Genomic DNA, 24423 nt, shown 5'->3' with positions numbered 1-24423 from the left:
ATTGGTTTATGCACTAGCTTAAGACCATCTCGAATCTTGAGCAACGTCTATGGATTCCGCCCTAAATTTAATTTTAAGAACTCGACATTATTTGTTCGTGCAAATTACGCGTGTGTGTGTGTGTGTGTGTGTGTTTGTGGATTTCTATTTCGTAAGTACAGGTTGGAAAACTTTCGTATTAAGCAAATATTGTCACGACTTGACAGCTTGAGACGCCATGTTACACTAAGAAATGGTAAAAAATATATCAATTTCGAAATTTTTAGTCGTTCTCGGCATAAACTCTACCTCACAAACACGTATTAATGCGTATACTTTAATCCTGGAAAAGGATTTTCGAATCTGTGAAGGAGAAAGAAGTGTATTTGTTATACAAAAATTATACGATTTAGTCGGTAATACAGACTGCTTTAGGATCCCCTTAAGGGGATCCTAAAGCAGTCTGTATTACCGACTAAATCGTATAATTTTTGTATAACAAATACACTTCTTTCTCCTTCACAGATTCGAAAATCCTTTTCCAGGATTAAAGTATACGTTTATTTAAGAGACACCCTGTATATATGTGTCTAAAATATTTGACACTTATTCAAAATACATCCTGTATAGTTAGAAATATTATTTTAAATAATTCTGTCAGTTATTGAGAGAATTATAATTACTGATTAACTGAAATTTGACACTTAATGATTATAACATTGATGTTATGTTACTTTTAGTTTATATCGACCTTTTCTGAATTGATAAGAATGTATGGGGATAAGAAAAAAAATATTTCCGAAGAGAATTAATGAATAAATTTAGTAAATTGAAGTATATTTTACATAACTTGCTTTTTGTGACAATCGTTAAATTAATGCTTCGTTTCCGCCAATGTATATTAACTATCTCGGTTCTCATTAACTTATTTTTCATTTTTTTCTCTAGTTTTAAAAGTTAGAAAAAGGTGAAGAATAAGTTAAACTGAGATTAACGTTAATCTATTTTGGGAGGAAATAACAAGCATAACATTTTAATTAAATCTTACGTAAACATACGATTATCTTTTGTCTAATTGGATTCTGTTATTTGTGTCTTTGAGTATACTATTATCTTCGTATGAACGATCACAAACGTGAACGTGTCATGATAATTTTTACGGTTTCATCCGCAATGATATTAACATCGAGAATTAATGCTACGAGTCGTGGTTGTTATAAATTTGCAGAACTTTTTTCCAACGAAAAATTATCTTAAACACGTTTTTGCTTGTCTCACATCTTTTTATAACGTTTTTCTTACCGTTCAAAGTCTAGGCACTTTCAAAGTCTGCGATTTATTACTTTGTCACAAAACAAGGGGAGGGGTGGTAGAGAGAGTGCGAGAAAGTATAGAATATTTAAATGAAGTACGGTATCACGATTCACTAATGTGACGGTTGAGCAATTTATGTTTATATCGCTTGAAAACCGATTAGCTTGAAACTCGAGTAGCAAATTGCTAATGTGAACGATCTTTTGCAACAAGATTACGTAAAACAGGAAATGATTTGCGACGAAGGATGGTAAAATCAACAGACATTAAATCGCTTATCTCACAGAATCTCACAGAAATGAAATGTGTACGTGTCGCAGTGACAGAAAAACAAAATGATATTGATGTGATATAAAGCGATAAGAACACGGTCCAGAAATCGGTACGTGGTAGGTATAGACAATTATATAAAAAAAAATTGTCAGTAGAATAAAAAAATCGATGAGAGAGAAATATTTAATTATAACTTGGAAGAATAATTTTTCTTGATTCGTAAAGTACTTTTATCACATAAACGTTATACATACTTTGGATAATAATAAAAAACTAATGTTGCGTGTAGTTTAAACACTTTTTTAATTTCCGTAAGAAAATTATGAATAACAAGCGTTAATGAATAATGTAAGAATGAGAACATGTTTTAAAAGAGATTTATAAATGAAAAAAAGGAATATTTTTTAAATCCGATTTTTTTGCAAAAAATTACGGTAAGAACGTACATGAATATTATACACGAATGTGCGTGTCACACGCAAATGTTAAGCGTCAACTTTTTGTATTATTAAGAAAAAAAATGATAAAGAAAAACAATGTTCTCAGAAAGAGTAAAATTTTAAAAGGAAGATATAACTTTGATTGTTTTTTGCGACCGTTCGAGGATCCATCTCTCTGAATTAGTTTTTAAATGACTAAAGCAGCATAACTGACAGCGGCAATATTTCGTAACGATATGAATAAGGATTTTCTTTACTTTGATGCGTCCATTTTTTCTTGAGTGTCGTTATGATAATTTTCAATTTCCGTGAAGAAAAAAAATACAGAAAAAAATGTAGGAATAATACAATGATCTCCGAACGGTCGTAAAAAAAGTTGTATCCTCTTTTCCTGGGGTATACAGTTCCATGAAATTCCTTGATTTTCAAGGGAAAAAAGAAATTCCCTGAAAATTACATACTAGGTTTTTCAGACAGTAAACACCCTGAACTGGTCAAAGAGGAAGGAAACTGCACGAGAACGTTAACAAGGACGGATGTCCATTTTAGAAAAGGAAGGAAAGAGTCAACGGGCGATCAGCTGTTCGCCGCCGCGTTGTTCCTACAATTTTGCCATGGCACGTGATATTTTTTCGACGGTCCGAAGCAACCGTGATGTCAGGTAATAAGAAAGATGCCCCACAGAACACACTCACAGAAGAAAACGAAACTCGAGTTAACGGACGTTCCTTAATAGTGAATTTAGGAGAATTTAATCGCGCATTGAGAAGTGCGTGCACATCAAGAGTCTGCGCCATGACACAAAAGACATATAAATGTCGTATACAAGCGATTAAAGATTAGTAAGACATCACGTTAGCGGATTAAAAACTTTATTTTATCGGGCAAGTTAGTTCAGGCAAGATCACATGTTACATTTTTATCCAACTCAAAATTATTTCATGCATGGCAGCCTTTACAGTGTTCATCGAGATGGTGCGCGCTCGGCAAAATCGAATTTGCTATACGTGTGACGAACGCCGCGTTTCCTCATCGTAGCATTTCCGTCGACGTCTCGTTCATTGTACAGTTATATTGCTGGGGTATTATTTATACAGCACCGAGGTGCTGTAGTCAGTGCAATCGTGCACTCCGCTCATCGCGGTCGACTCGCAAGTCGCAGGTCGTGATCAGTCGTGGTCAGTCGGACGGTGTGAACGGAACGGAAGGGAGCGTCCAGGTCGTGGTGTGTATTACTTGTGCCGTTCCCGATGCTTTCGCGCAAATCTGATGAGTAAGTGTCACGCCGGCCTGACGTGAGACATCACGCCACCGTCGTTCGATCGCTCCTCGTGGCGAGTTCTCGTCGCTAAACGCGATTTCTCGGCTCGGCGTGACGTTCAATGTGACGTTCGACGTGACGTTCGACGTGACGTTTGACGTCGGGGCGACGACGACGCATCGTATAAAATACCTAGTTGGTGCATTACAATGTTCTTTTGAAGATGCTTGTCGCAACGAGTTGAGAATATCGGCGTGTTGAAAGATGCTGTTGGCGAATAATAAGTCGGCGAACGTTAAGAGTAATTTGCGCGAGTTGCAAAATGAGAGCAATGTCATGATAGAAACAGGAGATTGATCGCTTGGATAATTAATTATTTATCATATGCGTTTACGTAACGATATCGCGCGTTTATGCTTATCGTTTGAATATAGCTAATGAATATTTAGAAGCCGAGTGCTTTCATACTCGCGCGTGTAATCAAAATTTAATTCCAAACGTTCAATCAGCACGGCCAATCTACTTGTTGCTTTGATATTGCAATGTTTCAACAGAAACTGTATTTATATATTGTTCGATGAGGCATTATTTATAATTATTACTCTCGAGATTTTGTTTCAAGAAGATACGAATTGTTACGTAGAATTGCAAATTAATAAGAAAAAGATTCTTATTTTCAGTCAAAGCGAATCTTAGTGCTTGATACATACAAATTTGCACAAAATATTTTTCAACAAAATTTCAATATTCTTATAACAAACAGTAACAGATGACTAACGATAAACAAAACAAGTTAAATTTGTATTTAATTCAATCTTAATAAGTGTATATAGTACAAGCTGATTATAATAAAACGATTTAAAAAGATGGATAAAAATGTGCATATATCATGAACTTGTGTGAACACGCGTTACTTATGTAAATGTATTCTTGCGTTTCGCGTCACGTGTATTTCACGTATTGTGTGCGTAAATGAAAAAGATGATCTTTGACTTTTAGTTTGAAAATAATTCTTTGCATGTAAACGGTTTAAAGTTTTAAATGTTCTCCACATTTGGATTATGAAAAAGAACATTATTGATTACTAAGAGAAATCTTATGAATTGTATTTGCATAATGTTTTCAACATAACGTCATAAAGATAGACGCATAAGATATTATTTCGTTCGAAATTTCGTTTAAAATTGTTTTTAAATGTATGTATCTTTTTCAGCGAATACATTATTTATCATAACAGAGGGATCTGCAGTGAATTATTCTATTCTGAGCAATGAGTCCGCATAGCCGTAAGAACAATTTAACTCCAAAAGACATGCAGTCTAACGGATATTCTGCTGCCAATACCATGGCCAAAGAAGCAAGGAATCATTCATCTCCTTGTGAGTCAGTGGATTGTATGTGTGCTTAGATTGCCAATTTTTTACTTTTTATTATACTATACTTTTTATCGTATACGTTGTTTGCTGCATCGTTTGCAAATGTGTTTCGTATTTTATACCTTACGTCATGATTATAATTTCTTCAATTTTTTGCGTATAAAAATGAAATGATTGACTATATAATGTAAATAACTAAGCAATGATCTAAATCAATTCAAACTGACGAGTGTAGTGTCCATGCGATACAATATTTACTGTATATACCTGCAGTATTTTCAATGCTTTATATTATATAACTATTTGCAAATATAATTATATCGATAATATTAATCTTTATTCAAATTTATTTTAATGAAAGGCTGACTATTAATTGTTATCAGTTTATTAGTTCATTTTATTATCAACTTTTAGTTAAGAATAGCAGTCGAAACTAATGAAACTGTGAATATTATATCTGGAAAAGACTATATACATACAATATAAACTGGAAATACTAATACTGTGTCTATTATTATTGTCTATATCTATACCATGTCTAATATTATGAATATTATACTTGAATGATTATATACATTGGGAATACTGCGTCTTTATACTGTATCTAACACTATGAAGAGTTATATACGATAATTATTTTATCGCATGGATATCTATGCTTATCGGTTTGAACATCACTGCTTAATTTTCTGTAAAAAGTATCAAATGTTGAATTTTGTTAAGCTAAATAATATTCATAACAAAGTAGATGATGCTTGCGACAAGAATGTTATCTTTAATTTGTTTGATTGTCATCTAAAAGAATACTTGTTATTAGATAAATTCTCTCTTACTGTATATATATTTTTATATTTTGTTACCACAATTTTCTGCATGACATGCCATTATTAATAATCACATTTCTAAAAATTTAATCTCACTATTTTTGCAAAATTGTGCTTTTTTTTAATTTTGAGTGATCATTGCATTTTTTTTATAAACATGTATTTTTAACATATTTTTGCACAAATTACAAGCTACTAATCGTAAAATACTAATCGTAATATTATTGTTGCAGCAATGCCTTGGTTTGGAATGGATATAGGTGGTACATTAAGCAAATTAGTGTACTTTGAGCCAAAGGATATAACGAGAGATGAAGCGGACGCAGAAGTTGAGACATTAAAAAATATTCGTCGATATCTCACTAAAAATTCGGCATATGGGAAAACTGGCCATCGTGATACGCATTTACAAGTAAACATTATTAAATATTTAACTTGTACTTTCTATAATTTATTAATTATATAAACCTGTTGATAATTATTTCGATGATTGTTTCAGATGGATAACGTCTGCATTCGAGGCAGACGAGGAACCTTACATTTTATTAGATTTCCCACAAGTGAAATGGGAAATTTTTTGGCATTAGCAAAATCAAAAGGTATGGCAAATCTTGTGACTACTGTTTGTGCCACTGGGGGCGGTGCTTTTAAATTTGAAGATAATTTTAAAAAGGTTTGGAAAATTATCTATCTTTGTCTTTGCCTTATTGTAATTGCAACATGATAATTATTAAAATAATGAAATATCTTTGGCAGGAAGTAAACATGAATTTGACCAAATTTGATGAATTAGATAGTTTAATACGCGGGATGCTCTACATAGAGACCACGAATCCACATGAATGCTATTATTGGTCGAATCCTACCGATGACAGCAAATGCCAAAAAGTACCCTATGACTTTTCTGAACCATATCCATTCTTGGTAAGAGTATATAAAAATATTTTTTAATTGGTGGAATTATTGATTGATTATTTTCTGCAGCTCGTTAATATAGGCTCCGGAGTAAGCATACTAGCTGTATATGGACCAGAAAATTATAAAAGAATATCTGGGACAAGGTAAATTGCGTGTATATTGTATTTTGTAGTTTTAAGATATTTATTATTAAGTAATATCAGTAATAACATTCTTAATTATAGCTTAGGTGGCGGTACATTCTTGGGATTATGTTGTCTTCTTACTGGATGTAATACCTTTGAAGAAGCAATAGAATTAGCAACAGGAGGCGATAATACAAGAGTGGATAAATTGGTTAAAGATATATACGGTGGTGATTATGGTCCTTTCGGTCTTCCTGGAGATTTAGTTGCGAGCAGGTACAATTGCGAGCATGTACAATTGTAAAACAGTTATTAATTCCTATTCTAAGATGTAATTTCTTTATTTTGATTCTTATTTTGTATCCCTTTTTTTTATTATTTTTAGTTTTGGACAAATGAATTCCAAAGATCGTAGAAATACTGTCACGAAGGAAGATCTGGCGCGTGCAACTCTTGTTACTATCACAAATAATATCGGTTCTATCGCCCGTATGTGTGCTGTTAATGAAAAAATTGAAAGGGTAATAAAAATATATAATGTGTTATATATAATATTATAAAGTGATCATGCATAACAATTTTCGTTTTTAGGTTGTATTTGTAGGAAATTTTCTCAGGGTAAATCCCATATCAATGAAGTTGTTGGCCTATGCTATGGATTATTGGTCTAAAGGAACTTTGAAAGCCTTGTTTTTGGAACATGAAGTAAAAACTTAACTGAAAGTTCATATTTTAAAATGTTATTCAGATATCATAGGATATTATATTTTGATTTCAGGGTTATTTCGGCGCGGTGGGATGTCTATTGCAATTTAATGGCGAATCGAGCTAAACGATGAGGAAATAGTCATATAACATATAGCATTCCATATGACCAACTTCGCAGAACATTTCTCGAGTGAACAAGATTATTCGACATAATCATATTTATTTTTGTTACATTTTTTTCAATTATTCATGAATCTACAATTTATCGAGTAATCATTTATATTAATATGGAAAGTCTTGATATTTACGTAGTAGGATTAAGGGTATATTTGTCAAGTGTCATTGTATAATTTATTACTATTTTAATGTAGGAACAAATAATTGTGTTAAAATATTTTTAATTTTGGTCGGAGGGTAGTTATTTTGCTATAATTGTTTGATTACGAGCACAATCTAACACAACTCGGCAAAGATAGAATCTATAATGGACCAAATCCAAAAGGATTAAGGATAGCCTCTCCTTCCGATGTTTGTTACATGCCGCATAGACTAGTTCTACCTCATAATTTATATTGTAAAGTTTTTCTACAAATGTGCACACAGGTTTTTATGTATATAAGTAATATGGCAATCGTTATTACACTTGCACATTTTTTCTCTTCGTAAATTTATAATCGAATAAAATCATTATGTAGCGGTAAATACTTTCGCACTGTTAATATTAGTAATTTTGTTGTTAATGCATTGCATGTTACAAGGCGAATCTTTTGAAACGAATTTTTAATTAAATATTAATACAACTTTTTTTATGGAACATTATTTATGCGCTTTGACAGTTGCATAAATTAAGAATTTTTTATACTGCTCCAGTGAAATCACGATTTGTAATAAAAAAAATATACGCTTCCGTCAGTGATATAATGCAATACATACTGGAAGTTGTCGAAGCAGATGTGTCAAACATTAAATCTTGTTTTTGAGAAATATGTGTAATGTGAATGAATGAAAAATATGATTGAAATATTGATGCAATAAGTGATAATCATATTGATATTATTAAAAAATGCGTACACACATTTTAGAAAACAATAATCGTGATATATTTATTTTCTATTTGAAATGTGACAATTAATAAATCTTTGAATATGTTATTTATAATTTATCGAGTAATTTAATATTACCACAAGCGTATCCTTATACAAGCGAATAGCTTATTTCTGTTGCAATGTATTGTGGAAGCATGCCAAACAAATTTAAATAAAATATCGTTTTAATATACAATGAAAAATGCGTATGTATACCCATACTATTTCGTATTATTTACGATAAAAATAAAATTTTGTGATAAATTAAATAGATAACAAAATAGATGCCAGATATAGACATATATTATGTCTCATATCGTGTTATAATATATACTTTACAAATATTTCATATTTGAAAGAACATGGAATCCAAAGTCGCATGAAATCTGCATATACAGGGTGTCTCGTAAGTTTTTGCCAATCGCTTTTGTGTAGAGTGAAATAAATTGAGTCGAAAAGTCCTCTACCATTTTGCAATTTTCGCAATAGTTAACAAGATACTAAAAATTATCGAATATGGATCTTCAATAATTTTTTACTCAAATACTACAATTAAAATATCAATTTTACAGAAAACTGCAAGAGACAAAAATCATTTATTTTCTTCTCATAGAACTCTAAGAATTTTTTCAGAGTTTTCTGTCAACTTTTTAGTACTGCATTTTCTTATTTTTACCAACATGAGAAAATACGGTATTAAAAAATTCTGAAAAAAATTCTTAGAACTTTATAAAAAGAAAATCAACAATTTTTGTCTCTCGCCGTTTTTCTGTAAAGTTGATAGTACTTGAGTAAAAAATTATTGAAAGTCAATATTCAGCGATTTTTAATAATTAATATCTCGTTAATTTTCGCATTGCGAAAATTGCAAAATGGTAGAGGACTTTTCGATTCAGTTTAGTCCGCTCTATCTACACAACAGCGATTGGTAAAAACTTACGGGACACCTTGTATAAATATTTAGGAAGGAACAAGAATACATGGTGGAAGTTATTTCCACCATGCAAGAATACAAGACACGGTTACTTAGCAACGTTCTTACAAAACAGTGCCACTGTAAATGTCAAGCAGACTGATTTCTGCAGACATAAGTCAGCTGATGTGAGACTATAGATTTTGTAGTGATATCATTACCATTATTATTCATTACTTTTTTTTATATTCTTTAAACAGATTAGTATATTATATAAACCTTTTTACATCTTTTTTGATACCAATAAAAATGGTAAGTTAATTAATCTTAATTATTATATAACCTATTATAAGTTTTTTTTTTACAACAATAGATTATCATTATTTGTATCAATATTTTATTAATATATACTTTTTTACTACAAGCATTTTTATATAATTCTATATATGATTCTTCTCTATCCATTCTGTTCTCTTATCTTATCTCATTCTTATCTCTCTCTAAATTAATATATTTCTTAACTGTGTGTTAATTGTTTAAAATTGATAAAAAGGGTCCCAAGAAAGCAAAAGGGAAAGCGACAGATAATGTCGATGGGGTAGATACAACAAAAATGAATAGGGAACAATTAGAAATATATGCCCATAAGATATTGGAAGAGATGGAACGGGAACGGGAGGAAAGAAACTTTTTTCAACTAGAAAGGGACAAACTACGAACTTTTTGGGAAATTACGAGACATCAATTGGATGAAGCACGTGCTGTAGTCAGGTACTTTAATGATAATAAATGATCATTTGAATCACCAATAAACGTAAATGCGTTTAAAATTCTTTAGAAATAAAGAACGTGAGAAAGAGGAATTGGTAGAAAATCACGAAGCTGAACTCAAATTATACAAACAGAAAGTGAAGCACTTAATGTATGAACATCAGACTAATTTATCTGAAACCAAAGCAGAGCATCTGGTTGCTCTTAAACTGGCACAAGACGATCATATTGTGCAAGAAAATGAGCTTATTAAAGATAAAACCGAGCTTAAAAAAATACAGAAAGAGCAGGAATTGGCGTACATGAACGAAATTCGCGCATTAAAATTGGTAAGGCGCACAATCCCTCGCCCTCTTTCTCCCCCCCTCTCTCTCTCTATCTTTCCTTATATGTAAATATTTATTAAATTGTAATTGAGAAAAAAAATCGCTCATTTTTATACATACAAAATGCAGCATAATTCAGAGGAAATGAACAATATGATAAAAAAATTTGAGTCTGAAGCAATAGAATTGGAGCAAAAGTACGAACAAAAATTAACAAGCCAATATGAGTCCTTAATATTGAAGCATCGCATGGAGATAACTGAAGTGGAGGAGAGGAAGAACACGCAAATCGCGAATCTGATAAAGAATCACGAGAATGCATTTACTGAAATGAAAAATTATTACAATGATATCACTTTGAATAATTTATCGTTAATTAAGAGTATGAAGGTAAAATTTATCGTTATTATAAATTTTACAATTATAGAGTCACGGAAAATAATCGACAATTTTTCAATTAACGTAGCATATCTTTTAATAGGAACAAATGGAAATGATGAGAAACAATGAGGAACGTATGAAGAAGCAAGTACGGGAATTAACAACAGAAAATAAAAAATATTTGATTGACTTGAAAGCTTTGCAGGAAACGACTACCGAACTTAATCGTCAACTTGCAAATTACGAGAAAGACAAGCAATGCTTAGTTGTTGGTATTTACAACACATCATTATATAATAGCGTTATGAAAAACTGAATTAATAATTATTACAGAACACAAAACGAAGATTATCCGCAGTGATGAAGGATTTAGAAAATTTAAAATGGGAAAATGAAGTTCTTGAGCTACGTTTTGAAAAAGTAAGATATTTAAACATACAATACATATAACATTTTCAAAACCTACATATATCTTTCTAATATATTTTATTTAGTGCCAATCCGAGAGAGACGAGTTACATTCTAGATTTGTGTCGGCTATATTTGAACTGCAACAAAAAACGGGTTTAAAGAATGTACTCTTAGAAAAAAAATTAGAAAAGTTATCGGATTTACTGGAGCAACGTGAAGCGCAGATTAGCGAAGTGTTAGCTGCTGCTCAATTGGATCCTGCGGCGGTGGTTAATATGAATAAAAAATTAGAGGTATACATTAAACACAATCTTATCACAATTATATGAATTAAATACGACTACGATAATAACATTTCTTTGTAGGATATGCTCAATAGAAAAAATACTGCGATACAAGACCTACAATATGAATTAGCGAAAGTATGTAAAGCACATGACGATTTGTTAGCAGTTTATGAGAGTAAATTGCAAGAATATGGAATTCCCAAGGCTGAACTTGGGTTTCAGCCTCTAAGGATGAAGATAACCGGTGCGAAATTGGGTTTAGGTCCCGCTGGCCTCGTTACCGCAAATCAGTAATACATTTTTAAAATGTTTATATATAATCGATTTGTGAAAATTTTATATGTCTTGTCTGAGAAAATCGTGTTGACAAGTACATGTTTTATCATTATTTTTTATAGATTTTAATGAAAGAGATAATAATAATAAGTTTTTAGTAAGCCGTACAATTTGATATGTGTTTAGTACTATATAGGATATTTGATAATACGCGCATTTAATACATCTAATAGCGATGGACTTGGAGAAACCTGAAATGTTATTTTTGAACAAGATCGATGTATGTATAGAATTTTTTGACACAGAGTATTTTTATTCTGTAAAACAAATACACTTTAGCTTATGCATTATGTTTTCAAAAATTACATAAAATTATCACAGAGAATGTACAGAGTAGATCGTATTATGCCTGGAAGTTGTATAGTCTCAGTAATTATTCAACATATTTATGCTTTTGCCTCTAATCATGTTTCTTGTCGTAGTTAATGTTGGCAATGAAAAATCTGATATCATATATACTCGGCTCATATATTTTCATGATTTTATTACTAATTGCATAACTCCATTTTACGCTCCAACATCTTGTCAAATATTCAACAACTGGCAGGCACAAATACATTGAAAACATTCATATATAGATATTAACATATAGATATTAGACACTGATTATAGTCTAACTTGTAAAACACTGTAAGTCAAATACATCAGGTCACATGGTTAATAAATTTCACTGGCTTTATGTAAAATATTTCCCCATCCGTTTCTCACGCAATAATAGTAATAGTTTGTAAACTTTTCCATTTTATAATACTTTACGGTTAAGTGAAGAAATAATTTATCATTTGCTCACAGATTTGTAAATATTATACAACACTTTGTATAGATATAATTTTATAATACATATATAGATGTGTGTGTATATATATTATACATATATATTTATATATATGCTTATGTGTATATTAAGAATTTTGGCACAATAAGAAATAGAATCACAGTTGAGAAATCATTGTACATTATAAGATTTACAGATGGTTTTGTCAATATATCGGTTTCGTGTCTGTGAAGTGTATATGTTACACGCTTACTACGATATGAAATGCACATTGAAACGTGTAAACACAATCAAATTTGAAACCCCACAACTAGGCTCTACATTATAGAAAATTACACAAATTATGAAATTACGAAATAATATATAAAAAATCCAGATTTCGGAAAAGATTACGCGAAATGCTAAGAGATTAATCGGATATAATTCTGAGCACTGCAAAATTTAGAATTTATCTGTACGCGTGTTTTTTTTTTCTTTGAATTAGGCTCATTTGGTTACCACCTTATCTGGAAAGAACATCTGATCTACGCTTTTTTTCCTTTTTATTAAATTTTTACGGCCGTGTCGAGTATCAGAGTCGTAGAAAAAATAAGCATCTGTTTTAATTTTAGATATTAGTGGTCCATTGTTCCATTGTAAACCTTTTCCTCGAGTTCCTTGAAAAATTCGCTCGCTACATTTACAAGTGCATCGATTTCTAACTTGTGTGCGCACATTAAATTTAAATGAAAGCGTAATATGTGCTTAATATTGTTAAGCAGTATGACGCATTTATATATATAAAATTTGATGTGATGTAGCAACACACTTTCATTCAATTTTACTACTAGCGAGATACTTATTACGCATTTGTATGATAAATAAAAGGAAAATATATGAGCATATATATTATCTAGATAGGAGAAAGGCAAGATACACTTTCAAGTAGTTTAAAATTACCATATTTGCATAGGTAGCAGATGTAAATATACAATGATTATCTGTGTAGCTTGTACACACTTGGTCTGCGGTCTGATAAGAATTGTGTTAATTAATTAATTTAAACACTGAATTACAAATTTTGTACTTTACTGGTATTGAAAAGGAACCGTAAGTTTACGGAAACTTGTAAAGTAATTAAAAGTTTCCGAGAATAATTTATCGCCTTTCGACAAGATTATATATTACGAAAAATGTGCGCATACGATATAACATAAACGTGTTCTGTTTGCTTTATGGATTATTTGATTTGTTTCGTTCAATTCATTATCCTCCAGTTTGGTAGAACATCAGCAATCAATGTAGAAAAGTATGTTGTTACATTGTAAACTACGGTTTCGCCGGCGGCCAAAATAGCTCCAAAGGAGCCGTAAGTACCGTAATCTATTATGCTATGATTGCACGCGGACAAGACCGCCAGATCTTTCCCCGGGCCTTTGCCGTCATTTTCTGATACAAAGCTGATTCGGTGACGTTTGCTGCGCAAGTTATACTTGCACCAGGCGATATTATCACTCGTTATTACGAAGATCACGTTGCTGTACTTGCCAGCGAAGTAATCCATCGCCGACAAGTAGTAACTTACCGGCGCCGGCCGCGTTTTCAACTTCTGCCAAAGGTAATCCACGTAGTCGGTCCTGCGCACGTGTACGCTGACGTAAGTTGGCGAGGACAAGTTGAATTTTTCCGCCACGCGTTTCAACACTTTCTCTGCGTAGATCCTTAGACTCGGTTTGAATGTAAACTCTCGTCGTACGTCATCTAGCCAGACCAGTATCAAAGACCAATAAGCCGCGTGCCTGAAAAAAAATTTATTTTTATTTTATTTAAATATATTTTTTAAAAGATTAAGAGGAACTTATTTTTTGCATAATTTTATTCGTGTATTTATTTCATAGTAGTTTGCGCTGTAAAATCTCTAAAAATACTGACCTAGGTATTATGATGTTCTGCTCCGTACTGTTCCACTGACTGAGCGAATTAACCACCTGACCAACGTCTAGGGTACATCTACCGATGTAGCTGAGTGGCGGGATGCTGAGGTTCTCAAAGTGCTCTTCGAGGGTCTTGAGAATGCAACGCGGCATGAATGGTTCTAAACCGGTTCTCCGGGCGGTTGCCCACACAGAAGCGTACTCCCAGATCTGATTACCCAGTCTACCACCCTGCATCGCCGAGACTATGCCATATTTGGGACAAGGATTGTTACGCAATTCTGACGCCGGTATACGGACGTTGTTCTTCAGGTTCGTGCGACAGAGTGCCTGCTCGTACGCGGAGACCTTCATGTGACGCGCCGGCGGAGTCGACGTGTACATGGGAAACAGGAAGACGTGGATGCAGAATACCACTAACACCGCGAGGACTATCGCGCTCGCAAGCACATGCTGTTGAGCGTGACTCATTTTCTCTGCTAATTTTGCGCCACGCAAATTTTCAACGACGGGATGCTGTTTTTTTTTCTCTACCGTTCACTTTTTCTCCCACACTCTACGTATTTGCTCTCTACCCTTTCTTCACTACTTTGCTCTGCTTCTCGCTTGCTCTGCCTCTACTGATCGGCCGCTCGTTTCTCGTGCTAGTCCGGCATTTCGTATCTACAGGTGTGCCATGTCCTTTGCTTTCCGACGTACATCTTAGCAACAATAAATAAGCGATTAATGAGTGATAAATGTACAAATACAATACTTTAGGACAATATATATTTTAGGTTTATGTGATAACTTCAAGAATATTCGAGCACACACATCGTTTAAAATAATGTATATTATTTTGAACATTACGTGTTATTTTAAGATTATAACGTTGAGATACAATTATGTAATGTAGAACAGCAATAAGAACAGAAAATTATAGAAATCTGTTTTTAATATGATACGATAATGATATGAATTCATTTCAATCTTTTTATATTGTTAAGAAATATTTCACAATGGGGAGTATTAAATTACATATTCAGAAATTTTAATTATATGGAATTATAAAAATCGCGTTAGGTCTGAAGCTCTTTCACTTATAATTGCACTCCATATATTTCGTTCTAGAATATCCTACCCTTTGTATTTAATCAATATGCGCATAATCGTTATCCATAAAAATGTGTCAAGTAGTTTAAACGTAATTTAATTCGTTTCTCAAATTAAATTGCTTCTTCTCCAGATAATTCTCCAGAAAAAGGACATGGCTAACACACATTACTATGCAAAGCTCGAGTAAAATTTCATGCTAGCGCAGCGGTTTTGACAAACATAAATTATTATGTCGGCTTAATAATTGTAAGAAAATTAAATAAATCATATTGAGACAGCTAATGATTTATTGAACGCAATTTTCGATGTAAACCATGCAATAATTTGTCTTTTGTAACTAATATAGCAACTATGTCCGAACGATGTTAATAAGAGCATAATTAATACGGAATTACAAGTGGATAAAAAGAGTATGCAGGACATGAAATAGCTTACAGCACTTCTTAAGAGTTTTGAAAAATGAAACGAATCATATCGTCATATTTGATGACAAATTTTCCATCTTGGATTTCTAAAATATGAAGAAACTCTACTTGTGGTACATTAATCCTCCATGGTCCAACCGGGGCTTTGAAGACTCATTGTCAGTCAAATTTTCAATTTTTAATTATTTTGTCTCAAATTTAGACATGCACAAAAAAAGTGAAAAGTTTCGAGTCATCGAAATTTTTTCAAATTTTTTTACAATTTAAAGACGCTTTGAAAAACACAATCAGGCATCAGTTGGACTAAGAAAGCAGTGAAAAAAATGTTGAACCACGGAGGGTTAAACAATGTTACGAAATTATGGAACATAAATAATCCTGGCGGCTTAGGAACCGCTAGAGCGATTGAAAGAAAAATTTCATGCGTATACGAGAAATCCAATTGAAATCCAATTGCACACATCGAAAATTATGATATCTTTCGTATCTTTTGCATCTTGCTATCGATCTTTCGCAATTTTTGAATAAAGCTGCGCACCGCAGTTAATCTTGCTGCATTCTCACGGCAAACATTAATCTTCTCACGGAAAATCTGTAAATTCGTAAAGTCGCGTGTATATGCAAACTTATTCAAAGTTATTACGTCATAAGGATGAAAATTGCGTGTATGACACACATTCTCCTCGAAACCACTACAATCAAAGCGGCGCATGCAGCTCGTCGAGATCAATCGCTAAGAGCCGGAGACCTTCAAGAAACGCAATAAGTAGGTCTTATGTTCAATGTTACAGGTTTCTTAGTTTCCTGTGCAGCGATAGGAATCGAGGAGTTGTGTGTATATCAATGTGTCTTCTACTTACCATCTTCTCACGTTTAGGACATAATACAAGAATCACAATACTTGGGTGTTTTCCAGCAAGATGGACAGAGACGACACAGTGTAACACAGTGACTTATTGTTTATCAATGTTAAATAGAAACGAAATGATCACTGTGTTACACTGTATCTCTTGTTGAAAAGCATCGTTATTCGAGATAAAGCGAGAACAGCAAATCGGATGGTGATGATAAACCTTCACGTCCTCGCAACCAACTTCCGCCCTTTTAAAAACTCTCGCCCTCCCGGCGCTAATTTAGCTCCAGGAAGCTCGACCTCCGCGATATCGAATCAACCTCGCGAACGGAATCCTCTACTCACCCGTTCCGGCGAACTCGGCGCGATTCGCGACGCACAGGTCGAGCCTCGCAACCAGCCGCGAGTTCGGCTCGCTCATGTTTGCCCGGCACGAACGCTTGTTGCACCCCGGCCGTCGTAGATCAGTCGTCACCGTCCCCGTTTCCGCCGCGAGCGCCGTTCTCGCTCCGCGGCAACCTTCAGGGCGGCGACGCTCACTTCACGTCAATCGCCTCGCGCGCTCCTCTTCGTTTCCTTTGCGACGCAGCGACACCCGGAACAGTTCACGCACCGTCTGGCGCCGTCCCGCTCGAACGGGGGCGAGCTACCATCAGTGCCATCCTCTCGTCGGGGATGTTTTCTCCCGGGGCAGGGGGGTGGGGGGGGTTGGTGAGCGTGACGTCACCCACCCCCCACACAGCCGGCGCCGTGATACGTATAGATTTTTAATTTTCTGTTGGCGCCTTTCCGATTCCGAGGCCGCCATCTGCCGTCGTCGCCTGTCAGTAATTTGCGTCTCCCGCGCAGTTATCGCGAAAGCGTCATGGAGTGGAGAGTATATAAATATTGAATTTGGAAGAGGATTTATGGTAAAAAAACGAGAACAATGACACGTAAGCGTTACGTTCATGTTAAATTTCAATTACGAATTACTACTTCTGTTGCATCGCGAGCGCACTGCGCATTTTCTTCTGTTGGAAACAAGCAAACGCAGAGACATAATTTATGTCTGATTATAGGTTTGTTTGTTATTGCTGCACTTAGGAGTGCGTTTCACGCCTGATGAGCACGATGTCCTTATTGTTGACCGAATATTAGAAAAGGATAAAATAATGTATCATAAGCATCACGCGTGAAACGGAAAACGCACCCAGAGTAAACTTTTTTCTCGCTGTCGCCAAATATATACCTGTTTCACTTTAAGTACAAAAAGTGTATGCTAGTTTAACTATAAAAAACAGACCTTTCCACACAACATAATTAATAGTTCTTCAAGGGATGTTTAAGAACGTTCTTCGGTCCTAAGGACGTCTGTTCGAAGAACTTCCTCGAAGAACTCTGTTGGGTTGTTTCCGTCGCATCTTTTGTCTGCAGAATGAATTAACAGTTATATGCAGATTTCGCAAAGAAAAATGCGAAAGAAAAACGAGTGTAGAAAGTATCACATAAACATTAAATCGAACAGAAAGATATGAAACTGAGTAGAAAAAATGACTTTACGCGTATTAACTTTGTATTTATTGCGTTACTATCTTTAGGTTACAACTAATTCAATTAAAATTGTAGTCACATTTCTCGTCGCAGCTATCGATTTTACCAGCGGTTGCTATTATCCGTGAAAGAGAATAATTTATTTATCGATTAATAGAGATTTACGAAGTTATCTTTCGTTTATTTTCTATCCTTTTTGCAGGAAAAATTCGCGCCTTTATTTTCAATTTCGTTCAACTGGAATTAGTCACGTGATATCGGCCGACCAATGAGATAATACCATCCGCGCTTCCTTTTCCGCCATTACCGATCGTGGCATTCCAGCATTTCCAGCGGCATTCGTAACGCAATAGTTTCTTCGCGTCAGTTTTGTAAATGGCTTTTTTCGAACGTCGCTCGTCGATTATGGATATCTGATTCAATCTCCTTTGTTTCTTGGAATTCAGCGAAAAGGTATTATTCGTGTTTATACGATTAGGATATTAAGTGATATGTAGAATCTTTTACTGATTCGAGGTATTAATAATCGTTTTCTGTTCACTCACACAGATTTGCGGGCGCACGACATGGTTGCCATAATCCATGATGCGGCGATCCAGAGAGGGAGCAACGAAATTAGTGAGTGCTTAGTATTTCTGTGTATTTGTTGAAAATTTTTATTGCGCGCGCATTGAGTATCACGAAATATAATTTTAATTGGCATGCTACGCAAAAGTCTGTACTCCCACAAAATAACGCGGCATTTTACAAGTATAATGTATTTTTTTTCTTTCTCTCTCTCTCTCTTTCTCTTTCTCGTAATTCTGAGGCTGTGTGACTCTGCGGAACTTCAATTTTAATATGATTTATGTCTATTTCTGCTAATGTAGTTTAATTTTAATCTCGATTCAACTCACTCTTCATCTATCTCTAATTCTAAAAATTAGAAAAGGATAAAGAGTGAGTTAATCCGGAATTAAAGTTAATCTACGTTGGTAGAAATGTGCATTACTTAATCAGTTTATCTCGATCTCAAAGAGAAATGGCAGATCCAGCAAGTCTATTCTATAATTTTTAACTAGGGTTATTGATATCGAATAGAAATATCGACTACGAATATATTTATCAATGCAAAAACTATATTTACCCTGAATGAATAGGCATTATATCGAATACATCGAATTTGATTAATTAAAACGAAAAAGTCTATTCATTATTCGATATTTATATTCGATATAATGCCTATTCTTTTAGGGTGAATATAAATAGTTTTTTTAATTGATGATGAATATATTCATAGTCATTAATATTTGTATTCGATATCGACAACTCTATTTTTAATGAAAGTTTTGTTATTGTTATAACGTTATTGTACAGATATAATATATGGAAAAAAATCTAAAACACAACGACGTCATAACAATAATGAAACTTTCGTTTAAGAGTTACAGAATAGTCTTGCAATCACTTTTTCTCGCTTTCGTTATTCGCAAGCGTAAAAACCCGTCACCCAAGTAAATCGTGTATCTTTTGGTCAGGACACGCAACATATTCGTTTGAATTTGTTAGCATTCCAGATAGCACAGAGAGTTCAAAAAGAATTCAGTCATATGTCATCAATTCTGAGCTGATTTTCAGATGCAACAAGAATTTTTTTCAGAACTTTTCAGAAAAAGAATTCTTTTTGCATCTGAAAATGAATTCAGAATTGATGACATATGACACTGAATTCTTTTTGAACTCTTTGTGTTATCTGAGATAGCTTGTATCTGTCTTAAAATATTAGAAAATTATTACGTTATTTATAATAAAATTATAGTATAGTATACCTGTTCACATAAATTATTCTATATAAAGATAAAACATTATCAACATTAAAATGCTTTTAAGAATGTAGACAATAATGGAACTATATAATACGATTCAATGATTTTTCCAAGTATGTGAATCATTACAAGAAAATACGTTTCGCCTAAGACCCCCTACAGGCCAGTGTGTTGTCCATGGAAGTAAATTCTCATGTAGCAAAAACATGTAGTAAAAACGGAATCGAATGCAATTACGAGCTAACCAGTGAATAACACGCTTGCCTGTAGATGGTCTCAGATTTTAAATATAACATATTTTCTTGTAATAATACATATTACATTATTAAAAAATTAACTTTAATTCAAGATATCGTTTTCTTACTTAAAAAATGTTAAAAGAATTAACTTTTTCATACACAGAAAAAAGGAAAAACTATTTTTAATAGAAAATTATTTACTAATCAAATAATATTGGCAAAAAGAACATACTCTTAGAAACAGGATTTAATTTCATTTTTGTCATTTTCGTTTCACAATCTTTAAAAACTCATTTTTTTATTTGTTGTGACGATTTTGATATTCTATACAAAATTATAACAAATCCAGAATAATTAATCGAAAGTGATATAACTCTAAATATTATCAATAGTTTATATTTATTTGATTTAAAAATGACTAAATTTAAAATAAAATAATTTCTTTTTTAAACTTCGATCGTTTTATCTCTTAAAATTCTCTGTACAAGACTCTCTTTGTTATTTACAAAAATGATACAACTCAAAATGTGTCATTTTTTATATAAGGGAACGATATTATTTATTAAGTTTTTAAAACATAATTTTTTAAACTTTTTAGACATTACATTATTTTATACTTATTATCACTGATTGGAAATATAAAATGGACTTGTTTGTGCAGAAATTGTATACAGATAGGAATTAAACGACACCATTTTTTGCTTTTGAGTTTGGAAATTATCAAGCCAACGCTACCGCTAATTGAAAAATTGCAAAAATTAGGAATTTGTTAGGAATTTCTAAAAATTTTTATTAACTGATTCTGATTTCGCAAATATAGTCGAGCAGCAATAATGCGAATTCTTTTCACGTAAATTCGTATGGTATTTTCGCCGTTCTTTTTTGCCATATCACGCGGTACTTCGTTGAAGTCTCGATTCTTCTCTTTTGTGCCTGTCAACTGCATTGGCCACGGCCGAGTTTTCGATTCCTGCGGAATCCTTTCGACCACGAAATAAGACGCGGCGGAATGAGTCGCGATAGGAAATTTCTCGGACAAGTTTTATATCGGAATCACGAATGCACGTCCCGAGGGGTATTCTCGCGTGTTCTTTCGTAGGAGCGGATTACTGACTTCTTGGGGATTGAAACTAATAATTAAATTGATTACTATAAGAAAGACGTGATCACAGATAAACTTGATCACGAATAAACCAGAAAACTTTATAATTCTTTTTACAGGACCATGTTGCATAAATTTTTAAAATATACAACTGACAGAAGCATTCTAGCAATTTCTTTTTTGACGTGCAACTTGAATTTAGTAAAATTGTACGAATTGCGATTTCGGAGAGTAAAGTTCGGAGTTTATTGTAATTGACGAAAGGAAAATTTGTCGAAGCAGAAAAAGTTTTCGCAGTTATCGAACTTCCTTTTTTCCTCTGTTTTATCTAAATTTCGAAATTCTACGTAGACAAGCACAGAAATCACAGCTGCACTTATTTTTTATAATAAAGATTGGCGCATTATTTTCTATCTAGATGTCGATAGAATCAGAAATTCAACCCACTCTGAAATTATGCTATTTCAATTTTCCTTATCTATTTATCTCGTTAGCTTTTACGCAGAAATTCGTTCCTGTGCTTGCGCAGGTGCAAGCATCCTGTGACATGCATACGTATGGTATGGTCGGGGCGCCTTGTATGCATCACGTATCGCTTTAGAGGAGAAAGAGGGAAGGAAAGGGAGAGAAAATACCGATTGAAATCGCGTACGGCGCGGCGGCAGCATGCTATTGACAGACCGTCTTTTATAGATATGTGCATCGCAATTCTTCCGCAATTTCACCGTACCCCTTTTGGAACTCCTTTTTCCACAACCCGACGGCGGCAATCCGACATTCGATATCACGCTACCATCACCCCCTTTATCTCACCGTAGTCTTTTCATTTTCCTTCTTTCCCGCTCGGTTTAGCCGACAAGGCTTCGTGCTTGTTCTCTGCAAATGCATCTCCAATTCGAGAATTTTTATATAATAGTATTTTTATACCATAATATATTTGAATATTTTATAACGTTATATATGACAACTGTTATTTAACATTAACGTAATAAATATAATTCATTTATTATGTAATTAATTAAAGATATATATATATATTCCTGTTATTTCGACATTTACAGATAGTTATTTATATTTTAAGACGAGAACATGAGTTTTTCATGTTTCTAGTTACTTTTAGAGTAAGAACGTCTATATAGAATGTAACATAATTTTTGTATTTTCGTGCACATTTTGTATTCGTTATAAAAGCTTCTTTATTAATAGAATTGTACTTATTTTCAGTATTGAGAAATTATATCTTTAGATTCAAAATTATTACAATTTCGAAATGATTACAATTTGCTTGATAGTTAAAATGATTCGTATTTGATTCATTTTCGATTCATGAGAGATGACCATAGTGGTATTTTCGTTCGTTCTCCACACCCGCCGAGTGTCATTAAATTCGATCAGTTGCAAACCCGGTTTCTGGTTTAGTCGTAGTTTACATCGACGCCTCGTCGCTCACACGGAGTTTGCGCGAAAATTGCATTTTGGTCGTCGTCGTTGAGAATCGAGGCAAACGATATTTGATCTCGGACGGCATCGACTAGAGATGCGGACGATGCAGCGGACAGAGTGCACTTTGCACACGAGATATGATGTGATTTAGCAAACGATTTTACATGAGAGATGCATTCGTCTTTTTAAATCTATTTCAAAGATCCTTCATATCAATTTTGTCATGTCCATTTCGGAGCAGATCCTATAGATTTTCGCGTTGATATACATAGTGGCAATAGAAGTAAAGAAGTATACGTAGACGTGTAGAATGCTTATTCTTTCTTACAGACACATATAAAATTAGTCGTTTTCTTCAACAAATTTTTTAATGACTTTATTTAATTTTTAGAATTTAAAGAGCCTCAGAGTTAGAATTAAATTTGTAAGTAGATTATAGGAGCAATTTCTATATTTTGGAAAAAAGGGAGGGAGAGAGAGAGAGAGAGAGAGGCCTCAATATATTTCTGAAAATATCTGCATTCTATAGATAAACTATTGATTTTGAATCGTGCAGCAGTACGCGGCTAATTGGATTACTGAACAAGACATTAATTGCTTTAATTATTATTCCTATAGATATTCTCAATGACGTTTGAGATTAGAATTGATATCGCACAGTGGCAGTTTTCCGATGACCCGTATTATTTTTCTCGCGAAATCAAACAGTTTTACAACACACGGTTTATGAAACATAATCGAATTATCTCACCCATACACTTACGCTTTATTGTTGTACACCAACGCATATGCCCAATTGTTATACACCCAATTGCGCGCTTGTGAGCGCCGTGGCCTATAAGTAATTCATTTATCCGTAGCTGCGCCCGCGACACACAACAATGGCGTTGCAAATGAAAAACCATTAAAAAGCATTAAACGCACTGTTTTCATCTCGATCGCGATCAAGATGACGTGATTCGCGCATATAGTAGAAAGAATGAAAACGAACTCCAATATTGAGGTTTAACTTAAAAGCGAAAGGCTATTTTAGATCAAAGAGTGTTTATCAATAAAATATTTTATATTTTATATTTCATCAATAAAATATATTTTATTTTTCATCAATAAAATATTTTATATTTTATATTCTATATATATATATTTATACATCTTTTTAAAGTAAATTTCTCAATTCAAAACCAAAATAAAAACTGATTGTTTTCACGCTATCTGATACTAACAAGCTACGTGATTTATAATCTAAGACTATGATAGAATTATATGCGACTACACTTTGTATTATTAATATTTTCTATCATACAATTGGCAAGTTCTCAGTCATGTGAAAGTCGACGTCAACATCAAATCCGTCCTTCCTCTCATTCTCTTTACATGCATCTACGCATACATTTAGCAGGCTTCAGTTTACTAACCAAATTGCAATGGGCGGCGACAACGCGGATACCGTGTATTTCAATCTCGAGTCTCGAGATTTGGTGGGACGCGTTGACGGAGACAGAAAGAGGAGGT

The 24423-nt window shown here is 33.4% G+C and overlaps 3 protein-coding genes across 5 annotated transcripts in view; 2 read left to right on the top strand and 1 right to left on the bottom strand.

Moving 5' to 3' along the window:
- The window catches only part of fbl (pantothenate kinase 3 fbl), a 9178-nt gene extending 714 nt beyond the window's left edge, over positions 1-8464 (top strand). Inside the window, exons 2-13 of one of the 3 annotated variants that reach the window (XM_018460920.1) lie at positions 1507-1682; positions 2480-2667; positions 4481-4661; positions 5701-5879; positions 5967-6140; positions 6224-6391; positions 6452-6528; positions 6610-6786; positions 6896-7031; positions 7102-7215; positions 7289-7408; positions 7590-8464. In XM_018460920.1, coding sequence (XP_018316422.1) covers positions 4538-4661; positions 5701-5879; positions 5967-6140; positions 6224-6391; positions 6452-6528; positions 6610-6786; positions 6896-7031; positions 7102-7215; positions 7289-7342 — 1203 coding nt within the window. In that variant the 5' untranslated portion in view covers positions 1507-1682; positions 2480-2667; positions 4481-4537 and the 3' untranslated portion in view covers positions 7343-7408; positions 7590-8464. Of the gene's footprint in view, positions 1-1506; positions 1683-2479; positions 2668-2945; positions 3280-4480; positions 4662-5700; positions 5880-5966; positions 6141-6223; positions 6392-6451; positions 6529-6609; positions 6787-6895; positions 7032-7101; positions 7216-7288; positions 7409-7589 lie in introns of those variants that run through there. The other 2 variants (XM_018460921.1, XM_018460919.1) reach the window with 2 other exon arrangements.
- Positions 8465-9494: 1030 nt separating this feature from the next.
- Gas8 (Growth arrest specific protein 8) lies at positions 9495-11686 on the top strand. The gene is made up of 8 exons (XM_018460918.1): positions 9495-9528; positions 9770-9987; positions 10055-10316; positions 10443-10703; positions 10795-10962; positions 11028-11114; positions 11189-11398; positions 11471-11686. The coding sequence occupies exons 1-8, from the start codon at positions 9526-9528 to the stop codon at positions 11684-11686; spliced, it is 1425 nt and encodes a 474-aa protein (XP_018316420.1). The 5' UTR covers positions 9495-9525.
- A 926-nt stretch (positions 11687-12612) lies between these two features.
- Positions 12613-17468, bottom strand: LOC108730940 (galactoside 2-alpha-L-fucosyltransferase 3). Its single transcript, XM_018460922.1, has 3 exons — positions 17135-17468; positions 14415-15117; positions 12613-14281 (listed from the first exon to the last, which is right to left on the bottom strand). The coding sequence occupies exons 2-3, from the start codon at positions 14885-14887 to the stop codon at positions 13741-13743; spliced, it is 1014 nt and encodes a 337-aa protein (XP_018316424.1). The 5' UTR covers positions 14888-15117; positions 17135-17468; the 3' UTR covers positions 12613-13740.
- Positions 17469-24423: the final 6955 nt, after the last annotated feature.

Source organism: Mycetomoellerius zeteki, unplaced genomic scaffold (assembly GCF_001594055.1).
Source record: "Mycetomoellerius zeteki isolate Tzet28-1 unplaced genomic scaffold, Tzet1.0 scaffold98, whole genome shotgun sequence".
In the NCBI taxonomy this organism is placed as follows: Eukaryota; Metazoa; Arthropoda; class Insecta; order Hymenoptera; family Formicidae; genus Mycetomoellerius; species Mycetomoellerius zeteki.
The sequence above is the reverse complement of the archived record's forward strand: the minus strand, read 5'-3'. Positions and strand labels throughout refer to the sequence as shown.

What these genes read in the sequence shown, in the direction of transcription:
- Gas8 (XM_018460918.1), top strand. An exon ending in GAAGCACGTGCTGTAGTCAG is followed by an intron (nt 9,988 to 10,054) that starts GTACTTTAATGA and finishes AAAATTCTTTAG; the next exon opens with AAATAAAGAACGTGAGAAAG. An exon ending in CGTTAATTAAGAGTATGAAG is followed by an intron (nt 10,704 to 10,794) that starts GTAAAATTTATC and finishes ATCTTTTAATAG; the next exon opens with GAACAAATGGAAATGATGAG.
- LOC108730940 (XM_018460922.1), bottom strand. Translation starts at nt 14,887, where the DNA reads ATGAGTCACGCTCAACAGCATGTGCTTGCGAGCGCGATAGTCCTCGCG. An exon ending in CAGAACATCATAATACCTAG is followed by an intron (nt 14,282 to 14,414) that starts GTCAGTATTTTT and finishes ATTTTTTTTCAG; the next exon opens with GCACGCGGCTTATTGGTCTT.